The 10635-nt window shown below is 43.3% G+C and overlaps 2 protein-coding genes across 2 annotated transcripts; both read right to left on the reverse strand.

Annotated features, from left to right (window-relative positions):
* Positions 1-3852: 3852 nt before the first annotated feature.
* On the reverse strand, positions 3853-4568 carry LOC147974197 (uncharacterized). The gene has a single exon (XM_087525203.1). It carries the CDS (start codon positions 4432-4434, stop codon positions 3853-3855), a length of 582 nt encoding a protein of 193 aa, XP_087381329.1. The 5' UTR covers positions 4435-4568.
* A 1608-nt stretch (positions 4569-6176) lies between these two features.
* LOC147974198 (uncharacterized) lies at positions 6177-9429 on the reverse strand. Its single transcript, XM_087525204.1, has 2 exons — positions 8777-9429; positions 6177-6293 (listed from the first exon to the last, which is right to left on the reverse strand). The coding sequence occupies exons 1-2, from the start codon at positions 9311-9313 to the stop codon at positions 6177-6179; spliced, it is 654 nt and encodes a 217-aa protein (XP_087381330.1). The 5' UTR covers positions 9314-9429.
* Between the last annotated feature and the right edge of the window lie 1206 nt (positions 9430-10635).

The raw sequence follows: 10635 nt of genomic DNA on the forward strand, positions 1-10635 counted from the left end.
TGTATTGATGTGGTGATTAGTGGACTCGTGTGCGCTGCCTCATCTCAAAGAAGTTTCTCGTTGTCGTAGAACAGGATAGCCACTGAGTCAAAGCTGGCTTGCTGCAACTAAACCCCACATTACCTTCTTGATACAAATGCATATATGATAGGATCTGATGTAAGTCTTGCTGAGTACCTTTTTACTCACGTTTGCTTTATTTATGTTTTGCAGATGAGACATCTGTCTTACTAGTAGTTCCGCTTGGACTTCGACGAGTAGCTTGTTACCTCAGCTACGATCTTGTACCCTTGGGAGGGTCTTGTAGATAGTCAGGCTTCTCAGCCCTTTTCTTTTGTAGTTGTCTATACTCAGACATGTAATGCTTCCGTTGCTTGTATGCTCTGAATGATGGGTCATGTGACCCCTGTTTGTATTTATGCTATGTGGCTCTTTTGAGCCTTTATCTATATGAGTTTGCGTTATGTTGTGATGCCATGTTGTACAGCACATACTTGCATGTTATGCGTACGTGTGACGTGTATTGCTATGTGTGGGATCCGACAATCTAGTTGTTTATCCTTGGCAGTCTCTCTTATGGGGAAATGTAGTCTAGTGCTTCCTTGAGCCATAGTAGTCCGCTACAGCCCGGTTCACCGGAGTCCTGCTAGCCCAGCACTACTGCTCAGGACACTTGACTGGCCGGCATGTGTTTCACTTCGTTCCTGTGTCTGTCCCTTCGGGGAAATGTCACGCGGTGACAACCGGAGTCCTGCCTAGCCTGCTACAGCCCGGGTTCCCCGGAGTCCTGTTAGCCCAGTGCTACAGCCCGGATTCACACGCTGCTGACCGACACGCTCGATGTGAATCATGTATGCATGTTCCCATAGGTTAGTGACGCTTTGGGTTCACGACTAGCCATGTCGGCCCGGGTTCTCTGTCATATGGATGCTAGCGACACAATCATATACGCGAGCCAAAAGGCGCAAACGGTCCCGGGCCATGGTAAGGCGACACCCGTGGGGATACTGTGCGTGAGGCCGCAAAGTGATATGAGGTGTTACATGCTAGATCGGTGTGACTTAGAATCGGGGTCCCGACACAATAGTTGGAGAGATGACAACGATGCTACGATGGAGATCAAGGTGTCGCGCCGGTGATGATGGTGATCATGACGGTGCTTTGGAGATGGAGATCAAAGGCACAAGATGATGATGGCCATATCATATCACTTATATTGATTGCATGTGATGTTTATCCTTTATGCATCTTATTCTACTTTGATTGACGGTAGCATTATAAGATGATTGATTTCTACTACGCAACCTTCTTCTCGTAGACGTTGTTGGGCCTCCAAGTGCAGAGGTTTGTAGGACAGTAGCAAATTTCTCTCAAGTGGATGACCTAAGGTTTATCAATCTGTGGGAGGCGTAGGATGAAGATGGTCTCTCTCAAGCAACCCTGCAACCAAATAACAAAGAGTCTCTTGTGTCCCCAACACACCCAACACAATGGTAAATTGTATAGGTGCACTAGTTCGGCGAAGAGATGGTGATACAAGTGCAATATGGATGGTAGATATAGGTTTTTGTAATATGAAAATATAAAAACACCAAGGTAACTAATGATAAAAGTGAGCACAAACAGTATTGCAATGCGTTGAAACAAGGCCTAGGGTTCAAACTTTCACTAGTGCAAGTTCTCTCAACAATAATAACATAACTGGATCATATAACTATCCCTCAACATGCAACAAAGAGTCACTCCAAAGTCACTAATAGCAGAGAACAAACGAAGAGATTATTGTAGGGTACAAAACCACCTCAAAGTTATTCTTTCGGATCGATCTATTCAAGAGTTCGTACTAGACTAACACCTTAAGACACAAATCAACCAAAACCGTAATGTCACCTAGATACTCCATTGTCACCTCAAGTATCCGTGGGTATGATTATACGATATGCATCACACAATCTCATATTCATCTATTCAACCAACACAAAGTACTTCAAAGAGTGCCCCAAAGTTTCTACCGGAGAGTCAAGAAAAAAACATGTGCCAACCCCTATGCATAAGTTCACGAGGTCACGGAACCCGCAAGTTGATCACCAAAACATACATCAAGTAGATCACATGATATCCCATTGTCACCACAGATAAGCACATGCAAGACATACATCAAGTGTTCTCAAATCCTTAAAGACTCAATCTGATAAGATAACTTCAAATGGAAAACTCAATCCGTTACAAGAGAGTAGAGGGGGAGAAACATCATAAGATCCAACTATAATAGCAAAGCTCGCGATACATCAAGATCGTACCACCTCAAGAACACGAGAGAGATAGAGATAGAGAGAGAGAGGGAGAGAGAGAGAGAGAGAGAGATCAAACACATAGCTACTGGTACATACCCTCAGCCCCGAGGGTGAACTACTCCCTCCTCGTTATGGAGAGCGCCAGGATGATGAAGATGGCCACCAGTGAGGGATCCCCCCTCCGGCAGGGTGCCGGAACAGGGTCCCGGTTGGTTTTTGGTGGCTACAAAGGCTTGAGGCAGCGGAACTCCCTATCTAGGTTATTTTCTGGAGGTTTCTGTATTTATAGGAACTTTTGGCATAGGTCTCACGTCAAGAAGGTGCCCGAGTCGTCCACGAGGTAGGCCCACGTGCCGGGGGGGCACCCTCACTATAGCAGAATCGGTTGTACTAGTAACATCATTTCAGGATGATTTGAATCATTTGCACGATAGGTTTAGTATTATTAGTGTAGAAAAACATTCGGTCCCAATACTAGTAACAATCTAACATCATATGCATTTCTGTGAAGCTGCACTTTGAGGAGAATGTGCAAGCTCAACCAGACATCTGTACTTGAATCAATTCTCTATGCAACTAAATAGTTAACATGAGAAGCTCAACCATACTTGTGTACTCCAATGGACCAAGCGAGATGAGAGAAGTAGATATCATTTGCATGTTTCCATCACTAGCCACCCAGAGTTGATACAGCAAAGCATCAACAACTGAGAACACAGCGAAGCTAAGTAGATAGATACTAGAGAAATCACTTGCCTGTGTGCCAGCTTCACCAACAAATCACTACGCAGCTTCGCCAACAAAATCACTGCTGCAATAAAAAATGAGTCAGAGGAGACATTGAGAAATCACTGATGTGGCCGGAGGGGCGAGGGCGAGGGCGAGGGCGGTGGCGGTGCGCTGCTGCGGCGTGGCTCCCGGACCGCACGGTGGTGGAGCTCGTCGTGGCTAGGGTTGTTGCGCGGTGACCGGCGTAACTAGATGTGCGTGTCAGGAGAAGGGGGAGGTGGGCAGAGAAGGGGCTGGTGACGGCAGCCTAGTTTAGTTGAGGACTGCGGCGCGACAAGAGGAAATGGAGATAGGGGCTCCTTCCTCCTTGGCTGGCTAGTGGAAGGCTAATCACATTTCAATTCAATTCAGCTGCAAGTACAAGGTGATGTTTTGTTTATGGTATTTGCAAAGCTTTAATCATGGACACTCACAGATAAGCACTACTACCTCCGTTCCTTCCTATATATACAAGTCTTTTAAGAGATTTCACTAGGAAACTATATACGGAGCAAAATGAGTGAATCCACGTTCTAAAGTATGTCTATATTCATCTGTATGTAGTCTTTTAGTGAAACCTCTTAAAAGACTTATATATTTAGGAACTGAAAGTAATTGCAAGTTGTACCCTACTAGCACAGAATGAGAAAACACTACCCACCCAAGACACATATCATTTAAAATCCATCCATTAATAACACATCCAAACATATATAAAGGGTTGATTCTAAACTTTTTGCCACGCCCCTAAGAAATAATCATCAGAAATAAGAGCTGGCTGATAAGTCTTCTACTCATCAGAATGCTCATCAGAAACACAGAAACGAACCAGCATCTCCAACACATAGGTGACCAGCCGGACCAGCGACGGGAGACGCTGCTGAAGCCAGACACCGTTGCAACCTTTGAGTACATGAACGACAGTATCCTCTAGTAGTGTGCTCAGCATTTTGACTTGGGCTGAGACTGAGACCAGATGCTCCTCCTCGGCAAGCAATACGCCCAAGGCTTCCTTAAAGCACTTACTCAGATGTAAGAGCTTAATTGCTGAGTTCTTCATGACTAGGAGGGCTTGCAGGGCGCCCCGTTCCAGCTTGGCCTCCTGAACCATGAGCTGGGGTAACACATGATGCTCAAGCTTTTGGATTTCCAGCGACAAGCCTGCCACGACCGAGAGGGAATCCAGCTCCGGGCATTTCCAGGACCTCGACTCCTTGATCAGCGGGCGGAGGAGTGCATACGACTCGCGCGCTATGCGCACCGACTCCAGAGAGACAAGATTCACAACCATGTCCTCATTGGAGTGGCCCAGCTCATCGGAGCGGGCCTGCAGGGCTTGGATTTGGGCATGGGAGTGGATTTTGTAGAGCATCTTTTCCTTTTGGCGGCCAAGAAGACTGCAGCAGCAGAAGAGTTGGTTGCTGCTACCTGGTACAGACAGCACAAACAGAGGAGGATTTAATGTCAGCAAGAGACCATACAGCACCAATCCAAGCTTCTACTTAATTAGTTAGGACAGCATATATATATTTGCATTGTGCGACAGACGAATAGTTATTAATATGAAGTGAAAGCAGCAATTCAACCATGTATGTATACTGATAGGCAACTAAACAAAATAAATGAATGCCCAAAACAGAAAAATAATTAACAGAGGGAATATAATATAATTTGGTTCAAAGTACATATCATTCATTGTATTATATATTGTGAGCAAGAAAATTGCATCTCCAGAATTACAACCGACGCTGTGTGTGTTACCAAGCAAACCCTAAACCCAGCTCACCACGACTAGCGCCCAGCTCACCACGCACACCTGCGCCACAAAACCGAAGAGCCAAGCATGAAGGATGAGGCGGAGTGCTGGGTCCATTGAAACACAAATCAAAGTTACGAATGCTACTTTTTCATATTATAGGCAATAATAGTGCTAAGTGTTAGACAATAGTAGGTTCTAGATTAGGAAAAATAGTATTCTTCATTAAGCAATAATAATGAATATAAAAAATGCTAAAGCTAACTATAAGATGCTTGATAATATATTTCTAAGTTACTAGGTAATGTAACTTAAAATGCTAAATCTAACTATTTCTTGATGCAACACTATACAGATTCGTTGCTTAATGCTGGAACTGTATTTTGGAGCTTATAATTGCTTAATGAAGGATTTAAATACTCTACTTGATGTCAGGTGGTTATTAGAATATTGTCTAAAAAATTGCTAGGTCCATATTAGGCAAAACTGTATTATTCACCTGATTATGTGAAGTACTATCCATGATGGAGAAATTGGTTTTTCTTATGCAGAATAGTATTTTTTCCATAACATAGAACTATGTTATGGAATAAGGAATATACCAATATCATTGCCTAATGCATAAATGTGTCTTAACCTGACATAAAAGTAATTTTGCCTAATGAAAAATTAAACTAATGCCTAATGTGTACCAATATCATTTCATAATGCTAACTAGTTCTTAGTTCTAGTTTTATTGTGAAAACATGAAACAATATGGAATAGCATGCCATAATTTAATCTGGGATAATGCAGCATGCTCCATATTTGCATAACCATGCAGTTTTTTTGGCTAATGCAGTACATGAGGCACACCCAGATTTGTAACGAAAGGCTAAACTGCCTATTTAGGAGCACAATGTTGCCTAACAAAAATGACACTAAATTGCCTAACAAACACATGAAGCAATAAACACAGTTTATTTGCATAAAAGACGCCTTGGCTGTGCTACCTAGCTAGAAAACTAATACAAACAGTTCGCAATCACCGGCTGAGACACAACACAAGCAAAAAGCACAAAAAGCTATATAAATGCATCCACAATATTACAATTGAAGTAACACCATTACTTTCGTAAAATCTCTGATTCCCAGCTAAAGTAACAAGCTAATCTGAAAGCAATAGTCCAGCGTCAGAAGAACTGTAAGCCTCCAGGGGACCAAAACCACACCTCTGGATTATTTTTCTACAAAAAATGCATCTGCCTACCGAAACAATGACGGAGCAAAAGAATTAACAGGTCCAATCCACTCCCAATTATGCGCAAAAATAGTTGAGTTGTCGCGGGGGAGACAAAGGAAGAACGACGGCGCAATGCTCACCTTAGTGGGGAAGATGGATGCAGAGCACCAGAGGAGGTGGCATCCTCAGAACTGCGACCGTTGATGCCTGATCCACGGAGGGCGCGCGAGCTGGAGTCGTAACCAACGATGCACTACAAAAATAATTATATATTATAAATTAGGCAAAACAAGTGAATAAGCTAGGCAAAATAGTGTTAAGAATTAAGCAACAAACCATGGGTATGCCAAAATAAATGAAACAGACAGCTATCGGCATGGGGTTCAGAGCTGTGGGATACAGATAGTAATAAATGCATCATTGGCAATGGGATGTGTAAACAAAAATTGCAATATAGTTTGAAATTTTCTGATATCAACATCAAAGTAGGCATATGCAGTTTTGCAAAAATAAATAAATAAATATAATCTCCTAGTGTTTTCCATGAGGTCATCAACATTGGTTTCACGCTGCACACATTTGAAAACTGGGAACAGAGGAATTAACCTTAGGAATTGGAAGCATAAATAAATATTAGCTTTGGGAAACAAATACCTTAACAGGGGAATCCCACAAGCAAAAACAGGCAGCGAGGGTGATTGGAAAAAAACACAAGCAAATTCACTTTACAAAGAAACTGTCAATATGAGAAAAATATGATGATGTGAATCTGGTTTACCAATGAAGCTGTCCCAAAAAGTGCCAAAAGGTCTGGTATGCTATATGAAATGATAGCCTTAATTCACTAGGAAACATGCCAAATTTGATACCTTTAGTCAGGCAAGTTTAATGTCACTAGTTAAGAAATTTAATATCACTAATTAAGTAATTTAACATCTTTAGTCAGTCAAGTTATTAGTAATTTGGTAGCAATTATGTGTGTCCAACACCAAAAAGAAAAAGCCAATAACCTCTGTTAGACTATAGCAGAATCGGTTGTACTCATTTCAGGATGATTTGAATCATTTGCACGATAGCTAGGTTTAGTATTAATAGCGTAGAAAAACACTCAGTCCCAATACTTGTAACAATCTAACATCATATGCATTCAAGATGTGAAGCTGCACTTTGAGGAGAATCTCAACCATACTTGTGTACTCCAATGGACCAAGCGAGATGAGAGAAGTAGATATCATTTGCATGCTTCCATCACTAGCCACCCAGAGTTGATACAGCAAAGCATCAGCAACTGAGAACACAGCGAAGCTAAGTAGATACTGGAGAAATCACTTGCCTGTGTGCCAGCTTCACCAACAAATCACTAGGCACCTTCGCCAACAAAATCACTGCTGCAATAAGAACCGAGTCAGAGGACACATTGAGAAATCACTGCTACAAAAAAACGAGTCAGAGGAGAGGAAACGTTGGTGTTGCACACCAGATGGGGGAGAGCAGTAGACGGGGGTGGGGACGCCTACAGCAGCAGCAGCATCGCACGAAGAAGGCGAGGTATGCTGCCGCCTCTCGCTGGGCGCGGACTGCGGTGTCGGATTGCGTTCTGGGCCAGAGGGAGGCGATGTATGTCTGCGCATAGGGCTGTGGCCGGAGGGTGCGCTGCTGTGGCGTGGCTCCCGGACCGCACGGTGGTGGAGCTCGTCGTGGCTAGGGTTGTTGCGCGGCGACCGGCGCAACTAGATCTGACGCAGTCCTCAACTAGATCTGCGTGTCAGGAGAAGGGGGAGGTGGGCGGAGAAGGGGCTGGTGACGGCAAGGTGGAGCAGCCTAGTTTAGTTGAGGACTGCGGCGCGGCTCCCGAACCGCACGGTGGTGGAGCTCGTCGTGGCTAGGATTGTTGCGCGGCGATCGACGCAACTAGATCTGCGTGTCAGGAAAAGGAGGAGGTGGGCGAAGAAGGAGCTGGTGACAGCAAGGTGGAGCAACCTAGTTTAGTTGAGGACTGCGGCGCGACAAGAGGAAATGGAGATATGGAGGATGGAATGGTGGCGCACGGTGGGCTCCTTCCTCCTTGGCAGGCTAGTGGAAGGCTAATCACATTTCAATTCAATTCAGCTTCAAGTACAAGGTAACGTTTTGTTTATGGTATTTGCAAAGCTTTAATCATGGACACTCACAGATCCCTCCGTCCCCAAATTTATAAGTCTTCTAAGAGATTTCACTAGTAGAAAACTACTCCCTCCGTTCTAAAATAAATGACTCAACTTTGTACTAAATTTAATATTAAGTTGAGTCATTTATTATGGAACAGAGGAAGTACATACAGAGCAAAATGAATGAATCCATCCACGTTCTAAAGTATGTCTATATTCATCGGTATGTAGTCTTTTAGTGAAACCTCTTAAAAGACTTATATTTGGGATTTCTTTTCTAACATACTATATTCTTTTGGCATATATTCCCCCAAAAGGGCGAATACCTCCATGTGACTGTACAGTAAAACACAGAAGGGATGTTTCTCAAAAAAAAACTGAAAGTAATTGCAAGTTGTACCCGACTAGCACAGAATGAGAAAACACTACCCAAGATACATATCATTTAAAATCCATTAATAACACATCCAAACATAAAGGGTTGATTCTAAACTGTTTGCCACGCCCCTAAGAAATACTCATCACAAGAGCCTCGAGCTGGCTGATAAGTCTACTCATCAGAATACTCATCAGGATCACAGAAAAGAACCGGGGTCTCCAACACTTTGGTGACCAGCTTGACCAGCAACGGGACACGCTTCTCAAGCAAGACAATGTTACCATTACCTTTGAGTACACCATCAGCAGTATCCTTTAGCATTTCGCTCAGCTTTTTGACTTGGCCTGAGACCTGATCCTCCTCGAAAAGCAATACGCCCAAGGCTACGATAAAGCGCTTCCTGAGATTTAAGAGCATAATTGTTGAGTCTTTCATGAGGAGGAGGGCTTGCAGGGCGCCCCGTTCCAGCTTGGCCTCCTGAACCTTGAGCCGGGGTAACACATCATGCTCAAGCATCTGGATTTCCAGCGACAAGGCTGCCACGACCGAGAGGTTTTCCAGCTCCGAGCATGACCAGAACATCGACTCCATGATCAGCGGGCGGAGGAGTGCATACGACTCGCTCGCTATGCGCACCGACTCCAGAGAGACAAGATTCACAAGCATGAAGTCTTTGGAGTGGCCCAGCTCATCGGTGCGGGCCTGCAGGGCTTGGATTTCGGCATGGGAGTGGATTTTGTAGAGCATCTTTTCCTTTTGGCGGCGAAGAAGACTGCAGCAGCAGAACAGTTGGTTGCTGCTACCTGGTTCAGACAGCACAAACAGAGGAGGATTTAATGTCAGGAAGAGACCATACAGCACCAATCCAAAGCTTCTACTTAATTAGTTAGGACAGCAGCAAATTTGCATTGTGGGACAGAATAGTTATTAATATGAAGTGAAAGCAATCCAGCCATGTATTTATACTGATAGGCAACTAAACAAAATGAATGAATACACTCAATCACCCAAAACAGAAAAAAATTAACAGAGGGAATATATATAATTTGGTTCAAAGTAGATAGAGATCCCATCATTCATTGTATTATTGTGAGCAAGAAAATTGCATCTATCTCCAGAATTAATGCCTCACCATCAAAGGAAACAATAAACTAAACAGCAGGGAAATAAAAAAAATTGCATCCCATGTGCAAGGGCATAGTGAGCACAGAAAACCAAACCAGCATTTACAAACGATAATAAATAAACCCAAACGATAACCAAATACCTATCCAAACAAGAGAGCTGGAAAGCAGCACATATGACTACAACATTAATCAGCAGCTGCAGGTTAAGTGCTGCCAGTGCATAAATATTTTAGGATCCCAAATATTAATTGTTACCTATCCAAACAGAGCAAGAACATGAATATGCAACAAATCTACTAGGCTCAAACACAGTTGATAAAACAAAAAATTTAACATTCTGGCATAAACTGAAATCGAACAACATAGCATGAATTCCATCCAAATTAATATTCGTTTTCTAGCTTTGATTTTGTTGTTTTTCGTCCTAATTCGAAATTTCCCCACCAAAAATAGCCCCAATTTTTTTTTGTGTGATTTGTTGGCATGATGAAGTTTTGTTGATTTTGATCCATGGATTTGCTTGCTTGGTTTCCCCAAGTTTGCCCATCTTTCATCCACAAAATCCCTCGGATTTTGCCCCCGAAATCATCAATTTCCGCCCAAAATCGCGACAGGCACAGTTGAAGAATTCATACACCATTTGAGAAACCAAAATCTGACCACAACCAACCAAGCAAACCCTAACTAAAACGTCAGATTGATTCCTTATTACGGATAATCGAACCCTACAAACAAACAAACCCTAACTAATTAAATCCTAGTATCCTAGTCATACGAATGAATACTCAAAGCCAGGCAGGAAAGGATACAAGACGGCGCTGGCTGGATCCGAGACCTATGAACCCTAAGCGCCTCACCTACCAACCACAATCACAATCGGAACGAGCAACTCCGGAGGGAGACCTAGGAACCAGCGCCTACCAACCAATCGGGACGAACTCC

Source organism: Triticum urartu, chromosome 5A, assembly GCF_056163025.1.
Source record: "Triticum urartu cultivar PI428250 chromosome 5A, HENAU_Tu73, whole genome shotgun sequence".
In the NCBI taxonomy this organism is placed as follows: Eukaryota; Viridiplantae; Streptophyta; class Magnoliopsida; order Poales; family Poaceae; genus Triticum; species Triticum urartu.

Coding starts and splice junctions, on each gene's coding strand:
- LOC147974197 (XM_087525203.1), bottom strand. CDS start 4,434: ATGCTCTACAAAATCCACTCCCATGCCCAAATCCAAGCCCTGCAGGCC.
- LOC147974198 (XM_087525204.1), bottom strand. CDS start 9,313: ATGCTCTACAAAATCCACTCCCATGCCGAAATCCAAGCCCTGCAGGCC. Junction 6,294..8,776: donor CCAAAGTGTTGGAGACCCCG/GTTCTTTTCTGT, acceptor TTATTTTTGTAG/TGCATCGTTGGTTACGACTC.